We start from the raw sequence: 21,176 nt of genomic DNA on the forward strand, positions 1-21,176 counted from the left end.
TTAAATAAATTAATAAATATTTGTATTTCTTAATCTTTTTCGAGTTGAAGCAGGATAAATATTGCTGATAAAAATTATTATAAAAAAAGGTAATAAAATTATAATATATTTAAATGAAAAAAAAAACATTTTAACTCATCAACTATTAATGAAGTATTTTCGAACCAAAATGAAATAACATTTTTAGATCAAATTATTAAGTATTAATTGAGGATATTTATATTTGCATTTTCCCTAAATTCAATTTTATAGTAAGGACTCCTGCTCGACCAAGTCACCACGGACCGGAGAAGTGAAACTTTTGACTTTGGCGATCGATAATGGAGTGGGAGAGTGATGCTAAAGAACTAAAGGCGGCCGGAGCTGAACCTCTTCCGGACGGCCGTCGAGGACTCCGCATTCACGGTTGGGAGATCGAGTGTCGCAAGCTTTTCATTCTCAATTCTCTTCATCTTCAACGGTTTTCTCCTTTCCCCAATTAACCCTCATTTGTCTTTCACTTGCCTTAATGCTTAATTTTTGTTTGTTTATTCTGTGAACTTTTAAAGCCTTATATAAGCATCTAATTTCTTGCCTTTTAAGCTTATATGATTTCTCCAAGCATTGGAGATTCTGGTGCTTGTTTTGGTTGTGTATTTTAGTTTTACATACTGTAATTGGGAACTGCCAGCATTCAAAAGGTCTGATTGTGAACACAAGTGTGAATATCAGTGGCCGCACCGTCATTGCTTCCCTCTCAAGGCCTTTCCAATTCCCTGTAATCTATTAGCAGAAGGACGTTTTTAAATTTCCTCCTTTGTTGGCTTAAATTTTTCCTCTAGATGTTCTGCTCTCTGTTCAGGAGCAAAAGATTTATGGTTTAACCAACCTATTTTTTTTTCTTTCTATTCCATCGGGTATCTGCAACCAACACCAGCTTAGGTATGGGGTAATATGGGTTAGCCAACTATTGATAAATCAATCTGCTAACTATGGACAATTGCAGTATTTCATATTATACTGGAAATTAACCTATGATTTTCCTCCTCCTTTATCCCAACTTGAAACCAGTATGCATTGCGGAACTCATGCAACAGAGTTTGTAATTAACTATTAATGGAAAGATTCAAGCCAGGCGCAGTAGAAGTGTAGGGATTGAGTTAGACTCAAACATGAAATAGGAATTCAAGAGGAACCAAATTTAAGGTTAAGTGATTATGTTCATTCCTAAGCGAACAACTTTAGTGTGATAAGAATTTTCCTTTCCAAACTTATCTTTTCTTCAATGTGTACTAGGCCGTTACTTTTCATTCGTAAAGGACATATGGATTGTAATTGACGTGCTGCCAAAAGTTTCATGAAAAGCGATGCATCATCATGAAATTAATGGTCGGAAATACTTGTGAGATTCAAGTGACCTGTCTTATTGTAATAATGCTACAGTGAACAATTGACTGCGGATTTTTTATACTTATACGTAGAACCATTGCTATCCTGTTCTTGTCAAGCATTTTATACCTTCTTTAGTTTGAAAGGTCTAGTTCCTCAAAATGCTAATGCTATTCTTGTCAAGCATTTTGTTATCTTCTTTAGTTGGAAAGGTTTAGTTCCTCTCTAAATGCTAATGCTTATATGCATATACAGATGGGAAAAAGAACTTCAGACGACTCACTTGCCGGAGATGGTATTTGGAGACAATTGTTTGGTGCTTAAACATGTGAATAGTGGCACAAAATTCTTTTTCAATGCATTTGATGCTTTAGTTGGTTGGAAACATGATGCCTTGCCGCCTGTTGAAGTTCCAGCGGCTGCAAAATGGAAATTCAGGAGGTGCTCTATGTTCTCTTCTTTACACTATGCTATATGAAGAATTCTGCATATGTTTCTCCAGCTTATTTATATATAAAAGTTGTAGAATGATAATGAAAAACCAGAGGTAGCGTTTTAGCTGCACTTTGATTTGGTGGTTAGATTTTGTGCACTTTGATTGTTGAAAGTTTTTTTGTTTCAGTCCATCTGAAAAGATGTTTCTCAATAAAAGGGGAGGACATTTAAGTAGCTCCAAGAGCATTCAGTCTTTTGTTCTTTCGTTTTTATTTGTTGGTAAAAGGGGGTTTGGGGGTTGAGAACTGTTTAAAAATTTGAATTAGGAGTGCAGAACCCTCAGGCATGCAAGTTATGTATCCGTGAAGAATTAACCATCATGCATTAGGTTGACAGTAATATAAAGGTTTTGTATGTTCTGTCTTGCTGTTCCTTCATATCTGGTATTAACTATTTATGTTTTCAAATTCAACAAAATCAAGCTACTGTATTAACTAATAAAGGAGGTCGAAGTTGCAATTTTGGTCGGTTCGCCTTGTTGGTGTTGATGGTAGAATCAAACAACTGCATATTAAAACAACTCTATTTACATAGTGTGGTTAAGGTGTTGCTCTCAATCCAAATGAGAGAGAACTTTATGATCTGAGAGAATGAATTCTTGATGAACATGCACCAATCGGACCAACAATGAACTATTTAAATGAATGGATAATTCTTAAAGCTACTTTAGAAAACTTCCTCTGCTAAAGAAAAACACCAATCTTCCATTTTGTCCAACAGTGACTGCTGTGTCCATGTAGACATCATCAAAATGAGGGGAAAATAGTGCTTCTTGAAAATATGACTGGCACTAACACTAGAAGTCTAGAACATGATGATAGCTATTTTATAAGTTAAACGCACTTGTAATGGCTTCTGTCAAGATATTCATTTCCAGTTGTCTGTGATTAGACTCATTGTACTATTGAAATGTGAATCAATCTCCCCCACAATGATGCTAACTTACAGAACCTTCAAGAATTCAGAGTCTAGAGAAGATCGGGTTCACTAGGATCAGCCTTTTGGCCTTTAGCTGAATCATTGGACTCCACAACATGAGACTACCACCCCAAATGAGCACTTCCTAAATTCAAATGAGCTTCCTTGAGGAAGATAGTATCTCCATAACTTTTAGGAATAAACATACTTCTCTCCGTTGACCAAATATGAACAAATGTCACAATATAAGAGCCTCTAAAGGATTTTTTTAAATATATATATTTATATGGGCATATTAGGAGAAATAGGATTCGGAACGAAGTTATACAAGACAAGGTGAGAGCAACATCCGTGGCGGACAAGATGAGGGAAACAAGATTGAGATGATTTGGACATATGAAGAGGAGGTGCACAGATGCTCCAGTAAGGAGGTGTGAGAGGTTGGCTATAGAAGTAGGTTTAGAGGATATAGATCAGTTTGTAGATTTAGTAAGATCTCTGTAAGTATCTTGTTTTTTAGTTGCTGTTTTTTTTTATCTAACACTTTTTGATGGTGTCCAGCATGTCCTTAATGCTGAGGAATACACATTTACCAGTTTCAAAAAAAAGTTTAAGGAGAGGTAGACGTAGATCGAAGAAGAACTAGAGGAGGATATTAGATACGATATGACACATTTTCATCTTACTTGGGAGATGGCCTTAGATTGGATCATAGGAAGGTATGAAGGTCGAGGATTAAGGTAGAAGGTAGTAGGTAGCCGAGTGCTTTTGTACTTTTATGTGGGAGAGGCAAGGACTAGTATCCTCAACTCATCTTCTCCGTATTTAGTAGTGTAAGTTAGTACTCACGTAGTATCTTACTCTGCAATATTTACTACTGCCTATTGCTTCTTTTGCTTTGTTCATCTTGTTATTTCTTTTCAATCCTGCTTTGCTTTCACTTCTTTTGAGCCGAGGGGCTATCGGAAACAACTTCTCTAGCTCACAAAGGTAGGGGCAAGGTCTTCGTACATCCTACCCTCCCCAGAATCCCCACTTGTGAGATTATGCTGGGAATGTTGTTGTTGTTGTTGTGTGAGTGATATATTTTAATTTATATATATATGTGACTTTTAAAACTTATGGTTTGAAACGTATCATTACATTTATGTGGCTATAAGAATTTTGAAATCTATGGTCTTAAACATGCCTAACATTTTTGAGGCTATTAAAGTTGTCATTAAGGGTAGAATGGGAAGCTTAAGTTAAATTGTTACCAAATATATAAAATTGTCAATCTTTTGAAATGGACTAAAAAAGAAACGCTTTCACATAAATTGGAAAGGAGGGAGTATAGAGAGAGGGGGGGAGAGAGAGAGAGAGAGTACGCCAAGTGTCTTAATTGCTGTCCTTCATTATTTCTGTTAGAACTTCATAGTTCATAGTAATCAACTAATCATAGAACTGACAGACATCTCTAGCATCTCTTAGATCATTGAGATAAGGAACTGAAATATCATGTACTCTTGCCTCTTGGTAATCTGTTAAATTACTTTGTTGATGTGAAAACCTTGCTAATTATAATTGTCAATTGAATGGGTGTGATTTAGGTTCTAAATCACTAGAATTATCTGTTTTTACCTGAGGTGATCTCTATCAAAGGAGATCATGCCTTTCACTCTGTGTTCTTTTTTCAATTCTCCCTTTGGACATGGTTTGCGACTTAAGTGCAATATCAAAATTTCTCTAAGTTGATAGTATGGTTCTTGACCAGGGAAAATATATTTCTTTTATTTTCTATGGTAAAGGTGAGTACTCTGATAAGTTTTCTTGCTTACCTTTTTCTTCTTTCCCTAACTCCTTTTTGCCTTTTTTCTTTTATTTGTCTTTTTGGTTTCTGCAGTAAACCTTTGCAACAGGTGGTGCTCGACTATGACTATACCTTCACAACACCTTACTGTGGAAGTGAAACTGTCGAAAGAAATGTCGAGGTTTCTACCTTATGCCCTTCGAATAGAACTTTTTAAACATTGAGAAGGTTGTCTTTCAAAATTTTCTTTTGCAGAAGTTTTTTTAAGCCAATTCACAATGTGTTAAGCTTAGTAGGCTGTCTTAGAGCCCGTTTGGATTGGCTGAAAAAAGTAGTTTTTAAGTCAAAAAAAAAAAAGCTGGGAGAGTCCTACTTTTGGTTTTTAACTTTTTTAAAGTCATTTAAAGCTTATTTTAAGTTATTTTTTATTTTTGCCAAACACTCCCAAAAGTTAAAAACGACTTAAAAGTAGGTTTGACCAACTTTTAAGCCAATCTAAACAGGCTCTTATTTAAGCCAATTGACTCATGTGCATTTCAGGGTTACAACATAGCAATGATCTGCGCTGAGTTGAAGCATTATATAATTTGAATAAATTATATGCTATAGATTATTGTTATTCCGTTACTCATTTAATATTTATGTAGTTTTGCCATCTCTGTGTGTTATTGCTTAAAATATCTTTGATCCATCAGCAATAAAGACTTCTTTTTCTTTTCCTTTCTCAACCATATCTTTCAATTACCGGCTCCTTTGCTTTCAAAAGTTATTTGAATTATTCTGGCTGCTGTTGTCTGTTCAGTGTGGAAGTGCTATACCTGAAGAAGGCAGCAGCTGCATTCAGTGGGAGGATTGTAAGGAGAAAATTGATTTGGTTGCATTGGCTTCTAAAGAACCTATTCTCTTTTATGATGAGGTTGGTGACTCAGGTTTAAGTGATTTCTGAGTCATGCTGCTGAGCAGTGTCATTCATGTCAATTTGATATATCTAACCTTTTTAGCACGAAGGTAAATTTTACTTCAATTTGAACAGATAATCTTATATGAAGATGAACTGGCTGATAATGGGATCTCACTTTTGACTGTTAAAGTGGTAATGTTCTCATAATGCTTTTTTTTTTAATTAAACTATGTCAATAATTCAAACTTCCACAATATTAGTTGGTTATAATAGATTTGGACTGACTTTTTTATGTTTCTAGAGAGTCATGCCTAGTGGTTGGTTCCTGTTGCTGCGTTTCTGGGTGAGTGACTCTGCTACACATTTTTCAGATAAATAGTATTATGGTTTACTAACGAATTCATTGCATCAGAAATACTGTTATGTCTTTCATTGATAGTTGGACATGTTCCTATAGCTTAGGGTTGATGGAGTGCTTATGAGACTAAGAGACACTCGTTTGCATTGTTTATTTGGGGAGCATAACGAATCCTCTATTCTTCGTGAAAGCTGCTGGAGAGAAACCACATTTCAGGCCTTGTCTTCGGTGAGTTTAACATCCCCTCTCTTCCTTTCTCTCCATGCACAATGACACACGTGTCTAGTATAAATCTATCTATGTGGGTGCCTAAATTCTTTCCATTTTCAATGTTGTGGGCACTGCAACTGGTTTTATATTCTGAATTTTGCTTAATAATGGCAGTTTATCTTTAAATTTTAGTGAAATGGTTGGTTCATTCACTATATTGATATAGGCTGATGGTATGTTGCACAATTTCACAAAGCTGCTGCTGCAGTGATTATGGGATCTTGTAGTGGGTAGATAGTTTACAGGGAGCAGAGAGTGTAGGTTTGCTTCTGATGCGAGAAGAAGAAACCAGATCCAAATGTAATAAAAAGTGGTGGAGAATTTAGAAAGAGACAAGCAAGTAGGAAGAAAAGAGTGTGCCGGTGGAGGTGGAGATCTGGCTATACCTCAGACGGGCTGCTAATCTTACGTATATCACATTCTAAAATTCATAATGATGTTAAATACGTAGCTATTGCAACTTGCGTGTGTGCGTGCACTTGATGTTTATTGCAACTAATGATTTGTAGACCAAGAACTTTTACTGCCTATCGAAGTCGGGAAATAAGTAATGACTACACATTTTAAGACCTCCCCTGGTATTCACTGAGATTTCACTGGACTAATATGGATAGAACTAACCGCAATAAGAATGACCCTACCATGCATAGCACCCTAATAACAAAAAAGGTTCAATGACAAAAGTTGTGCTTCCTTTTACCAACATTTTAAAAATATACTTGAGAACTTGAAAGTGAACTCTCAAAACTAATGGCAGCAGCATATTTATGTGGCATATCACACTATTTCTCTTTATAACGTAAATGATCTATGCAACATTCTGTTTCTTATAAATAAAAAAGACGTACAAAGTTCCATCTAAAAGCTACTTTTAGGGACACCGTGAACTTTCCCTTCTTTGAGTACATTCCATGTCAGTTTTATTGTTGATAATTTCTGTTTCTTTGAAACTGTTAACTGTGTATATATGTCATAGAAACAGATCAGTACGTGGAAAGTACTGAAATCATATCTACAATAGAACTTCCAAAATCTATGATCCTATGCCTATAATGAGTCTAATACATCAATAATAGAGGCAGGATCATTAGAAAGTATCTGATTACACCAAAAACAACAAGAAGATACAATTTAACTTGATTTGCTGCATAATTCTCTATATTCTCAAAATATCTGGAGTTCCTCTCCTTCCAAATTGTCCACCAGATGCAAGCATGAAAAGTTCTCCATCTGCTTCTGTTCTTAGTTGTGTTATTAAAGGCGCTCGCTTTTCGCCTTTGGCGACAAGGCGAGGCGAGGCAACATCGCCTAATTCTGAGGTGAGGCGATTTCAAATAGGCGAGATATGGTGATAGGCGTTGTGGCGTGGCGATGCAAATAGGCATTGCTTTTTTTTTTTTTAAAGACCTGATTTAATAATTAAAAAGCCAAAATTAGGATTTTTTAGGGTATTTTTGCAATATTCATACCTTCGCTGCTTCGCAAGACCGCTTCTCCTTAGATTTCTCAAGTCGCACGACTGGCGACCCTCCTTCTTCACGAATCGTGACTGCTGCTCTGCCCTTAGGTACTACTCGCGACCCTTTTTTTTTCTCTTCTTCAGTTCTTCTCTTCTTCTCTTCTCTTCTTCTTCTTCTTCTCTAGTCTCTACTCTCTACTCTGTTTTGAATACTGAAATAGTGAGACTATGTTCTATTTTGAATACTGAAATAGCGAGACTATGTTCTGTTTTTCAGTACTGAGAGTTGAGACAGTGAACTGAGGCTGAGGCTTTGTTTTTCTATTATGTTATAGTGCGCACTGCCTATACTTTAAAAATAATAACTTAATCCTTTTATAATTATTTCTTCCCTACTTAATTTAGTTTTATACTAATTAATATTGTATTTATTTGTCCATGAATAGTGAATTCAATATCGTTGGATGCTAGCAAAAAGTGGGACATTGGATGGAATTATGATACTCACGGATCATCAAAAGATTCAGTTGTATGTATTTTTTGTAAATGTACTTTTAATGGTGGTATTACTCGACACAAACAACATTTAGTGGGTGGATACAAAAATGTAAAACAATGTCCAATTTGTCCGTCGGAGGTTACAGATGAAATAAAGGCTTATATGGCAAATAAAATTGCTAGTAATCTGAAATTTCAAGTAAGGCAACCAGAAGAATTTTTTAATATTGATGATGATGATATGGATGAATATGCTGAAATGATGCCTCCCTACAAAACTCAAAAGATGTCTTCTAGTGGAAGTGTCATCCACGGCGCGGAACGTAACGAAAGGCCCTATGAATCTCTATTTTCCACAAAAATGAGGCTTTGAAAAGGAAGTAGGAGCAGGAATTGGTGATGAAACCAGGAAAATACTAAGAGAGCGTGCAGTAAGTGCTTTTGCAATATGGATGTACGATGCGTGGCGCTCCCTTTTAATTGTGTTAATTACAAATCATTTGATAAGTTCATTTGAGGCAGTAGGACAACATGGCCTCGGAATGATGCCTCTCACATTCCATGGAGTTAGAGTTACTCACCTAAAGAAACAGGTGAAGAAAGTGGAAAAAATTGTTGATGAGCATAAAGTGCAATGGACAAAGTTTGGATGTTCCATTATGATGGGCAAATGGACGACACGAAATGGTACAATGATTATCAATATTTTGGTGAATTCTCCAATCAATAATGTATTTCTTGGTTCTATTGATGCTAGCAATGAATCTACCGATTCCAACAAAATGTACAACTTGTTTGAAAACACTATTGAAAGAATTGGATTGGAAAATGTTGTACAAATTGTCACCGATAATACTAGTGAGAATGTTAAAGGCATTTCATAGTCTATGCCTAATAATTGAAAAGATTACAGGGGCACATCAGTGATGGGAAGAAGTAGGTTGCTGGTTAAGAACCAGTGTTTTGGATGGCGAAAGGCGACAAAAGATGATAAGGGCCTGCCAACGGCGAGGTGCTCGCCTTTTTGAATTGAGGTGCCAATTAATACCAAAAATTTAAAATATTTAATTGCATATATAAATATCCAAAATCTCAATAACAATAACATTTATTAGCAAATATTTCAATTCAAAAACTAATAGAAGATGTTAAAAGTCTAAAACTTGAAGGACTCAATAATTCATAAGACAATTGACAAGCAATACTAGAACTCTAAAAGTCTCTTCTTCTTCTTCAAGATTTTCCAAATTTTGAAGATCAACATCCTCTTCATCATGATTATATTGCTCCTCATCTTCTTCCTCCTCAGATTCTTCATCAATTAGTGTCCGAGTCCTACTTGAACTTGTAGATGTAGTTTGTACTACTTTGCCCTTGTCAAGTGCTTTTGATCTTGAAGAAATTCCCCTAAGATGATAGATACTTTCGTCAGCTCCAATTGCCGTAGCAACATTACCCCAAGTAAGATCACATTTCTCATATACTAGTTCATCTTCTTGATCTTCGGGGAATCCAACTAACCATTCATTTGAATCATCAATATTATCCAAGAGAATTGGATCAACATATATCACGAGCATCATAACAATGTTTCAATGTTCTATTGTACTTAATGTACACTAGATCATTGAGACGCGATAGTGCAAGCCTATTTCTCTTTTTGGAATGAATCTGCGCATAAGTTATAGATATTAACTAATAGATACTAATAATACTATAATATGGAAATTAGGATATAGAATATTCTTCTTACGTGTTCAAACACACTCCAATTTCGCTCACATCCTGATGAGCTACAAGTTAGGCTTAATACTTTCATGACAAACTTTTGCAAGTTTGGTGTTTGATTACCAAATAGAGACCACCATTCAACTATAAAAAAATAAATTTAAAGGTTAATGAGTATAAATAAGTCAAATAATTTAAGTAAAGCTATAGTATAAAGTATACTATTAACTATAAAGAGATAAATCAACTCACTTACCCGATGACCTTGTATCTTTAGCTTTTTTAGCCTGACCACAACCAAATAGTCCATCTGCCATTTTGTACTTGGGAAACTCAGCGACTAGTAAATCTTGTATTGCTATATCGGGGTTCATCTTCTCAACACATGCATGATAATTCGTCCACAAACTAGCTAGTAAAGTGCCCTCTTCATGAGCTTTATAAAACAATCCTGGGTTCAAAATATGGCTTGCAACATGCAAAGGCCGATGGAGTTGGTTTGACTTCCTTGCATCAATAATATCAAACACTTTTTCATATTGCTTCTTAACTCCACGAAAACCCTGCTCAATAGTTTCTTTGGCTCTACCCATTGCTTCATATATATAGCCCATTGGTGGTTTTTTCTCCCCATCCACCAAACGAAGCACTATTGTCAAAGGGCCACAAACTGTAAGTGCGTGAACAACATCACTCCAAAACTGGGCAGAAATAAGAAGGTTGGCAACTTCTTTCCCCAAAGTTTCCTTTGCAAATTTACTTGATGTCCATTCGGTTGAGAGGACTAGAATTCTCAAGTTTTTCTTTTGTATGTACATAACTCTCAAAGTTAAAAAGGCCGTTGCAATTCTTGTCTTGGCCGGTTTCACCAAATTTCTTTGGTTGGTGAATTTTCTCATCAAGTTCAACAAAACGGCCTTTGACTAATGTAAGAATGGATTTTGATGGCCTTCTCAAAAACTGTTAAAGTAATATTATAGTAATTAGTAGCTAATGAGTATTAAATATTGACTATAAAGAAAGTTAGAGGATAGGAGAGTGATATTATCTGAAGCATATGGCTTAATCTTGAATATGCCACCAAATATCAAGTTGATGCAATGAGCAGCACATGGAGTCCAATAAATGTGTGGGTACGCACCCATCATCATGCATCCCACTTTAACATTCTCACTAGCATTATCGATGACAATTTGTACAACATTTTTCGATCCAATTTTTTCAATAGTGTTTTCAAACAAGTTGGTGGAATCGGTAAATTCATTGCTAGCATCAATAGAACCAAGGAATACACTACTGATTAGAGAATTCACCAAAATATTGATGATCATTCTACCATTTCGTGCCCGTCCATTTGTCCATCACAATGGAACATCCAAATTTTGTCCATTGCACTTTATGCTCATCAACAATTTTTTCCACTTTCTTCACCTCTTTTTTTAGTTGAGTAACTCTAACTTCATGGAATGAAGGAGGCTTCATTCCGGGGCCATGTTGTCCTACTGCATTAATGAACTTATCAAATGATTTGTCATTAACACGATTAAAAGGGAGCTCCACATCGTACATCCAAATTGCAAAAGCACTTACGGCACACTTTCTTAGAATTTTCTTGGTTTCATCAATTCCTGCTCCCTTTTCAAAGCCTTTTTTTTGTTGAAAATAGAGATCCATAGGGCCTTTCGTCACGTTCCGCGCCGTGGATGATGCAGTTCCACTAGAAGACATCTTTTGAGTTTTGGAGGGAGGCATCATTTCAGCATATTCATCCATATTATCATCAGTTGCCTCACTTGAAATTTCGGATTACTAGCGATTTTATTTGCCATATAAGCCCTTATTTCATCTCTAACCTCCGACGGACAAATTGGACATTGTTTTACATATTTGTATCCACCCACTAAATGCTGCTTGTGTAGAGTAATACCACCATTAAAAGTACCTTTACAAAAAATACATACAACTGAATCTTTTGATGATCCTTGAGTACCATAATTCCATCCAATGTCCCTCTTTTTGTTAGCATCCGATGCCATTGAATTCACTATTTATGGACAAATAAATACTATATTAATTAGTATAAAACTAAATTAAGTAGGGAAGAAATAATTATGGAAGGATTAAATTATTATTTTTTTAAGTATAGGCAGTGAGCACTATAACATAATAGAAAAATAGAGCCCCAGTTCACTGTCTCAGATTCTCTTAGTACTGAAAGTACTAAAAAACAGAGCATAGTCTCACTGTTTCAGTACTGAAAACAGAGTAGAGACTAGAGAAGAACTAGAAGAGAAGAACTGAAGAAGAGAAAAAAATGGTCGCGAGTTGTACCTGAGAGCTGAGCAGTAGTCGCGATTCGCGAAGGAGGGTTGCCGGTTGTGTGACTTGAGAAATCTGAGTAGTAGTGGTCTTGTGAAGCAGCGAAGGTGTGAAGTTTGCAAAAATACCAAAAAAATCCTAATTTTGGCTTTTTAATTATAAATCAGGTCTTTTTTTTTTTTAAGAAAAGAGATGCCTATTTGCATCGCCATGCCACAATGACTATCGCCTTTCCATCGCCATATCTTGTCTTTTTGAAATCGCCTCGCCAGAATTAGGCGTTGTTGCCTCGCCTTGTCGCCAAAGGCGAAAGGCGACCGCCTTTAATAACACAGCTGTTGAGATGCAGTATTTGATCTAGTGTATCCAGTTCTTCCCAAAGCCCATCCTCTCCAGTAAATTCAGTAGATATCCCCAATTGACATTATCATATAGTTTTCTCTAGGTTTAACTTGCGTAGGATTCCTTGTTTCTTTTGTTTCAGTCTAGATCCCACCACTTTTTTTTTTGTTTTTTGAAAATGGTAATGGTGTATTCTTCAGCATTAAGGAGATGCTGGTGACCTGCAAACAGAGGGGAACAAAAGAAGAGAAAAAAATATTTACAAGGGTCCTAATAATTCTACAATTTGTTCTGTAACCTCTAAACCTTTCTCTTTACACCAAAAATAAAAGCATGCAATACAATCCCATCTAACTTTCTGAATGGAATTGGACCTATCTTCAAAAGTTCTACTATTTCTTTCTTTCCATACTGTCCACCAAATGCAATGTGGAATTATCCTCCACCATGCCTTTTGATTCTTTCTCCCCCCTCTTCTTATCCAACAACTCAACAAATCTGCAGTATGCTCGAGCATGGTCCAGTTTGTTTTTGTGAGACTAAGGAAGATGGCCCAAATTTGTGTTGTAAAGTTGCAATGCAAGAATAGATGCTGGTTGGTCTCTGCTGCGTTCCCGCATAATGAACACCAAGATACTATAATCTTTCCTTTTCTCCTCAGCACTTCATGTGTCAGGCAAGCCCTTCTAGCAACCAACCATGTAAAGCATTTTATCTTAGTTGGTGCTAAGGTTCTCCATACCTTTCTCCACAAACTCTGCTTAGAGTTGCGTTGCTGTGGACTTTCCATTTTGTATGCTCTGCTAACCGTGAAAGCCCCATCTTTACTATGTTTCCATCTCAAAGAATCAGGAGCATTGGTGATGCCAGGGAATTTTTCTAATAGCTCTATCAATTTGGCCACTCTCTCCACTTCCCAGTCATTCAAAAACCTTCTGAAGATTAGATCCCACCCTTGTGCTGTCCAACATTCATTGATATTTGCATCAGGATTACTACATAGTAAGAACAGATCTGGAAAGGATTCTTTTAGAGGAATCTGTTTGTTCCACGCATCTGTCCAAAACTTAGTTCTCCTGCCATTTCCCACTTCAATGTACGTATTAGCTTCAAGTTTTTGCCATAAGTTTCTGATAGTTCTCCAGACCCCCACCCCATAGGCATCAACACTAACATTACTGCACCAAGGATTGTACTCACCATACTTGGATCTGATGACATCCTTCCATAAAGCTTGCCCCTCTTCATTATACCTCCATAACCATTTCATCAAAAGACTATTGTTTTGTTTCCTTAGATCTCTAATACCCATACCTCCTTTGTCTTTGCTTTTCAAGGTTATCTCCCATTTGACTAGGTTATAACCTTTAATTTCTTTGCATCCATGCCAAAGGAAGTCCCTCCTTAATTTGTCCAGCTTCTTCAGAATTTTGGGGGGTAATGGAAATAGTGACATGACATAAGTAGGAAGGGAGTCTAGCACTGAATTGATGAGAGTGTGTCTGCCTCCCATAGACAAATATTGAGCCTTCCATCTTGCTAATCTCCTTTCTGTTTTCTCCACAATGCCATCCCAAATTTGTATGCTCTCGTGTTCATTTCCCAAAGTCATACCTAAGTAAACTGTTGGCATATTCTCCACTTTGCACCCCAAAATATCTGCCAGATTCAAAATTTTGTCACCTCCTTGATTGGAAATAAATTGTTTTTCCCCCCATTTCACTTTAAAACCCGAGGAAGCTTCAAAAAACAGTAAGATTGTTTTTAAGAATCTTATTTGGTCCTCCCGAGGTTCACAAAAAATGATGGCACCACTTCATTAGCTACTAAGACAACAACCATGATTTGCCTTATTGGATGAAGGCCATTTGTTGTGAGCCAACTAGCTTTGCCATCACACCTTTCAACCTCTCTGTTATAACTTGGGAGAATATATTGTATATGCAGCCCTATCAAACTGATAGGCCTGAAGTCCCTTAGCTCATTGGCACCTTTTCTCTTTGGAATAAGAGCAATGAATAGCGTTGAAACTTTTTCCAAACATTTCATCATCATAAATTATTTGAAAGTCATTCATAATATCTTGCTTTACTGCCTCCCAATATTTAATAAAGGATTCCATGGTAAAGCCATTTGGTCCTGGAGCTTTGTCAACTGCACATAATTTTAAACTCCTCATCATCTCTCTTCTTCCTCAAAATATCCTTGTAACCGCTGCTATTCCTCTGTTGTCAATACTGGACAGTTTTGGAAATGACAAGCAGGTCTCCGGTGTATTGTTCTTGTGTATAGTTTCTTGTAGTAATCAACTATCTTACCTTCAATTCTGTTTGCATCCCGAGTTGTCTCACCCTAAATATGTAACTGATCAATGTTGCTATATCTCTTATGAGCATCATCATAGCCATGGAGGGACTCAACAACATGCTGAATATAGCTAAGATAACAGGAAGAATTCAGGGATTTGAAGTTAACAAGGTTGCTGGAAACAGTGTAGAGATCACACATCTGCAGTATGCTGATGATACACTAATTTTTTGTGGGGCTGAGGAGGAGCAACTCTTGATAATAAGACTTATATTAGTGTACTTTGAAGCCATTTCTGGGCTCCATATAAATTGGAACAAAAGCCACTTGTATCCAATTAATGTGGTTCCAGAAATGGATCACCTTTCTCAGATCCTGGGAGGTGCGATAGGCACTTTGCCATCAATATACTTGGGCATGCCTCTGGGGGCTGAGTATAGGTCCATAGATATTTGGAATCCAATTCTGGAGAAATGTGAAAAGAAATTAACCAGATGGAGATCACAATATCTATCCTTGGGAGGTAGACTAACTTTGATTAACTCAGTTTTAGATGCCCTCCCTACATATATGTTATCTATCTTCCATATACCCCAGTCAGTAGTTCAAAGGTTGGATAAAATCAGAAGAAATTTCTTGTGGCAAGGCAATAAGGAAAGGAAAGGTTTTCATTTGGTCAAATGGAAGAACATTATCAGAAGCAAAGAACAAGGTGGACTAGGCATCAAGAACCTTAAATACCAAAGCAAAGCACTCAAGGTCAAGTGGCTATGGAGGTACCATCAGGAGGACCAAGCACTCTGGTACAGGGTAATCAAGAGCAAGTATGAGCAACTGAACACATGGGTAACTAAAGAGGTCAACACCCCTTATGGTATTAGCCTCTGGAAATCCATTAGAATATTCTGGCAGTTTCTCAGTAATCAATTAACTGTCAAAGTTCGAAATTGCAGAAAAACAAGTTTTTGGATTGATAAATGGATGGGTACTGTGAGCCTTAAAGATCTCTTTCCTGACATCTTTGTTTTGGCTCAACACCAAGAGAAAACTGTCGCTGAAATGTGGTCACCACAAGGATGGAATATGATCTTTAGAAGAAACTTGAATGACTGGGAAATTCTCAGAATGATTGAACTCTTCACACTTCTGGAGAGTTTCCAAGGAATCCAAACAGGTGAAGACTATTTATGGTGGCATGGGCACAACAAAGGAAGATACAGGGTGAAGGAAGGATATAAACAAACAAGTCATAGGGAGAATCAAGACTTCAAATGGTTGGAAGCAAATCTGGAGTCAAAGTGCCACAAAAAGTGGCATGCTTCACCTGGCTGCTAGCCAATGAAGCAGTTCTGACATTGGACAATGTGGCCAAGAGAGGTATATCTCTATGCAACAGATGCTCCTTATGTGGTAAGGATACAGAGACAGTAAAACACCTCTTTCTACACTGCAATTTCACTGACCAACTGTGGCAGATTTTCCTTAATCTCAGAGGCATTTCCTGGAGTATGCCTAGCAAGATTGATGAGACTCTTTTCAGTTGGGAGGAGGCTGGAGTTGGGGCTACAAACAGAGAAATATGGAGGATGATCCCTGCTTGTATATGGTGGACTATATGCAGAGAGAGAAATGATAGATGTTTTGAAAATAGGGACAACAACCTGCAGGAAGTCAAGCTTAAATGTATGTTGTTGTTTTGTTTTTGGTGTATAAATGTCTACTCCAATGAGACTGAGTCAATCATAGATGTTTTAGGGTCCATCTAGTTCCTGGTTTAGCATTGGAAAGACTAATCTTTTTCTTCTTTTTTGTAAATATGGTTTTTCAGTACTAAGGTAGTACTGACTGAAATACAAATGTTACTAGTGTCAAAAAAAAAAGAATTTTGTCTTCTTTTCACCTTCTTTCAACTAGAGAGCTCTTCATCTTTGCCTCCTGGCAATTTCTTCTACCAGACATCTTTTTTTTTTTGAAATTAGTAATGTTGTATTCCTCAGCATTAAGGCTATGCTGGTGACCTCCAAAAATTCGTACATAGAGGGGCTAGGAAGGCTAATTACAAAGATCCTAACATATCTACTAGTTGCTCTACCTCCTCTATACATTCTTGTTTACACCAAAAATACAAATATGCAATGCAATTCTCTTTGACTTTCTGTATGGAGTTTGATTTGTTCTCATAGCATCTTCCATTTCTTTCCTTCCATACTGACCACCATATGCAAGCTGGAATAATTCTCCACCATTTTTTTTGGCTTTTACTGCCTCCTCTCCTGATCCAGCAACTCAACAGGTCAGCAGTATGTTCTGGCATCGTCCAGCTGTTACCAGTGAGCCTCAAAAACAGAGACCATAGTTGACCTATGACTCTACAGTGTAGAAAAAGATGGCTGTTGATCTCATTTGTCTCATTGCATAGAAAACACCTTGGTACTAGTTGTACACCTTTCCTCTGCAGTACCTCCTGTGTCAGACAAGCCCTCTTAGCTACCAACCATACAAAACATTTGATCTTGGTTGGTGCTTGGCTTGTCCATACATATTTCCATCTAGCCAATCTGAGACCTTGTTGAGTTCCCATTTCCTTCTTATAGAGCTTGTTAACTGTGAATCTTCCATCCTCAGAGTGTACCCACGAGATTGTGTCTGGCCTTGCAGCAAAACCATTAAACTCATTGATTGCATGTAACAATTGTGCCACCCTATCTATTTCCCAGTCATTGAAATGTCTCCTGAAAGATATATCCCAACCATTTTCCCAACTCTCAGCTAGAGTGATATCTGGATTGCTACAGAAAGAAAATAAGTCGGGGAAAGATTGCATTAATGCCTCATGTCTTACCCAAACATCTTTCCAGAATAGTATTTTAGCTCCATTTCCTATTCTGAGTTTGATGTTTCCTGCTAGTTTGGTCCAGAAGGATCTTATTGTTTTCCATGTTGAAACTCCATATGGTATAGTGACCTCATTGGTACACCATTGGGAGTCCTGGCCATACTTGTGATGTATAACTTCTCTCCAAAGAGCATGTTCTTCTTCCACATATCTCCACAGCCACTTCGTCAAGAGGCACTCATTATGGATTCGAACATTCCTAACTCCAAGACCACCTGAGAGCTTAGGTAGCTGCACTGTTTCCCAGTTAACTAGATAGTACCCCTTTCTTTCTTTGTTTCCAAACCAAAGAAAGTCTCTTCTAAGTTTGTCCAATTTCTCTAGCACCTTAGCAGGTAAGGGAAATAGAGACATGACATAAGTGGGGAGGGAGTCTAGCACTGCATTTATTAGTGTTTGTCGGCCCCCGAGTGACAAGTATTGAGATTTCCATATGGCTAACTTCTTCTCTGACCTCTGGATTATCCCATCCCATATCAGTAGTTCTTTATGATTGCTTCCCAGAGGCATTCCCAAGTAAGTTGTTGGGAATTGCTCAATCTTGCACCCTAGGATGTTAGCCAATCTTTGCATCTGTGCTACTTCCTTGATAGGGAATAAACTGCTTTTCCTCCAGATAACCCTTAGACCAGAGACCAGTGGCGGATCCAGGATTTAAAGGTTGTGGGTGCTCACTTCCTTTAACATAAACATGTTAGCAATCACATAGTGCAAGCGTATACTAACTCAAACTCTTTAATAAAAAAAGTAAACGTATACCTTGCTTTAATGAAAATCTCAAAACCTAATTTCCCTAACCCTTTTTTTTCATTATCTAACTTTAATCAAACATCAAATCTTATTACCTTGCTTTTGTATTTTGATTTTGAAAAGAAAAAAGCTTGAAGTTTGTTGTTGGGCTGGCTGCTTTCTCTTTGAAACAAGAAGAAGAAGAATGATTTCCTCTTTTTGTTAAAAGAAAAAATCCCATAAAAGTGGGCAGAGAAATAGGTTTTAAAACATAGAAAAGGTTAAAAATAAAAAAGAAAGAAAAAGTTAGTCACCCTAAACTAATTAAGAATAGGAAAAGTCAAAACAAGTACAAAATTCGGAGTAAAATAAGCCCTTAATTAAAAAAAAGGAAAAGTAAAAAAAAAGTGCAAAATTCGCTGGAAAAAGTTTTTTTTAAAAAAGAATGGGGCTGACGGGATTCGAACCCTCGCCCTCATGCTTCGCGCGCCTTATTTTTCCAAGTGTTAACCAGCGCACCCACAACTGCTAGTGTTCTATGGGTGCTTATTTTTATTTAATAACATATTTATCATATTTTCTATATATATATACAAAAAATTTTCCCGAGTCAATGGGTGCTCGAGCACCCAAAATTGACTACGTGGGTCCGCCCCTGCCAGAGACAGCTTCCAGGATCACGAGTATCACTCTGATATATCTAATCTGGTCTTCTTTTGCCTCGCAGAAGATTACAGTGTCATCCGCATACAACAATTGGCAAATCTCCATACTCACACCTGCCCTGCTACTCTTCGCAGCAGTCTGTCATCTTGTCCACCAGATTTTGTCAAGATTTTAATGTTACTCATCTTGCTTGTCACCTCTGCTTCACGAGATTCTTGCTTTGCCATTTACTGTCTTGTACGACTTTCATGCAGGGGTAGTTGGCTTCAGTTATTCTTGGAGGGCCTTTGGTCCCTGTCTTTTAGGGCATTTAATGAGGTTCTCAACTTTGTGTTCTATATCCCACCAGCCTGCATTCAAAGCTGGTTCTGGTATAATAAGGACTGATCTTTCTCCCTTATTTAAGAACAAAATGGTCATATTCCTCCTTTACCCATTTTGTTTCCTAGTACAGAAATGCTCTGCATCTTTTTCTGAAGTTTTCCATCTCTTGACCACTTTCATGTGATCTCTAGAAAGCATTTTTAAGCGTAAAGCATATCCATTCCATGATCTTTTTGCTCATCGATGATCTTTTCATCAGTTTACGACTCCTCTCAACCCACTCATACCACACTGAGTTGTTAGAGGTCCATCTTGTTATATCAAAAGATTTAAAACCAGCGTTGAAATATATCCTATTTTCCTCATGTTTTGCAAGCAATCGTATGATTGGAGAGGGAAGAAAGAAAGATAAAGAAAGGTTATCACAGAAGGTGATGACTAAGGGGATGAAAAAGAAGAAGAAAAAGAGAGTTTTCTGGCTGGAGCTACTGGAAGAAGAAATAAGAAGGTTGTTTCTCTCTCCTAGAAAGTAGAAGAGAGGTTCTTTGGGGATGTGCTTGGAGCATTTGTTTACTAGATATTTGCTTAATACTGTATGAAGAAAGAAGCATTCTGTATGGAGAAAACCTTAGTTGGTCCATTTAAGTAAGGAGATCTCTCTTCTTGAATGCCTATTGTTAGAAATTCAGTATTTTGCAGGATTGTTGTGTCCAATTAGCACTACACCTTTGATTGCATGTTGGCATAGTTCTGATGTTAGATTGTGTTGCTTTTGTGTTATAGTTACCTGATTTGTAGCATTCCCTTGCTAATCTTCTTAATATCTGCAGAAAGGATATCCCTCTGATGCTGCTGCATATAGCGATCCAAGCATCATCGCTGACAAGCTTCCCATTGTAATGCAGAAGACTCAAAAACTCAATATTGGAGTGTCCTGTAAGCAGTAGTATGATCCTAGATTGTTGTCTAAGATCTTTTTCATTTACCCGCTTTTATGGAACTTAATTTACATTCTGTTATTTATCCTCAAGCAAGTTATGAATATCACAACCTGGAGTGCTTTTGCTTTGTCCTTCATTTGAATGCTGATCTTTCCGCATTAAGTGTGTGTCATCTGGATTTCTGGAGCGATCCGTACTGCATGCAAAAAGTGCAAGAATGTGGTTGAAGCATCAGAGAAATGAGAGTGTAATGGTAGAGAAGCGAGAATAATCCCACTTTTCTAACAATAATCAAAAGACATTTTGACCCCAAAATCTCTTATCCACTTAGAACCTTCTCACTTGAACCTCTGATAGAAGCTTTAACTGTAAAAACTCTCCATGTGAAGCTGGAATGACTATCATTGAAGTCCTAAACAGCGGACAGAAATGATATTGTGCACCTCATGTGGGCTTTTACGTGGGTATTCAATATTTTATGTGGGAAGAAATTACAGGTGATAGTGGAGAGTCAATTGGTATTCATGTTTCGCCTGATAGTGGGGACTCCTGTGCTGAGAAATGGTCAAAAATGGAACCCAGCATATGTTTTGTCATAATTCTTCCCTTAGCATAACATCTGGCAACCAAATGAATATAGTTGGTGAAGTTGCTGATAAAGAAGCAAGGTGTACACCAACAAAATAGCTCCCATCAGCAAATTACCCAATATTTTCCAAAATTACTCTATTAGAACTTTTTTAAGTGACAGATTTCAACTTTTGGACATGGGTTCCAGTTATATGAATACAAAATCCGTTAGGGGTTGACCGGTTGATGGGTTATACTATAAGATTCTTTAATTGCACCATTATTGACCCAATAATTT

General features: G+C 37.1%; 1 protein-coding gene across 1 annotated transcript; it reads left to right on the forward strand.

The window, feature by feature from the left end:
- Positions 1 to 246: 246 nt before the first annotated feature.
- On the forward strand, positions 247 to 20,444 carry LOC125864868 (TIP41-like protein). The gene is made up of 8 exons (XM_049544963.1): positions 247 to 460; positions 1,624 to 1,809; positions 4,664 to 4,751; positions 5,373 to 5,486; positions 5,604 to 5,663; positions 5,773 to 5,814; positions 5,929 to 6,057; positions 20,198 to 20,444. Exons 1-8 carry the CDS (start codon positions 321 to 323, stop codon positions 20,312 to 20,314), a joined length of 876 nt encoding a protein of 291 aa, XP_049400920.1. The 5' UTR covers positions 247 to 320; the 3' UTR covers positions 20,315 to 20,444.
- Positions 20,445 to 21,176: the final 732 nt, after the last annotated feature.

This window comes from Solanum stenotomum, chromosome 5, assembly GCF_019186545.1.
Source record: "Solanum stenotomum isolate F172 chromosome 5, ASM1918654v1, whole genome shotgun sequence".
NCBI lineage: Eukaryota > Viridiplantae > Streptophyta > Magnoliopsida > Solanales > Solanaceae > Solanum > Solanum stenotomum.

Coding starts and splice junctions, on each gene's coding strand:
- LOC125864868 (XM_049544963.1), top strand. CDS start 321: ATGGAGTGGGAGAGTGATGCTAAAGAACTAAAGGCGGCCGGAGCTGAA. Junction 1,810..4,663: donor GCAAAATGGAAATTCAGGAG/GTGCTCTATGTT, acceptor TGGTTTCTGCAG/TAAACCTTTGCAACAGGTGG. Junction 4,752..5,372: donor CTGTCGAAAGAAATGTCGAG/GTTTCTACCTTA, acceptor TTGTCTGTTCAG/TGTGGAAGTGCTATACCTGA.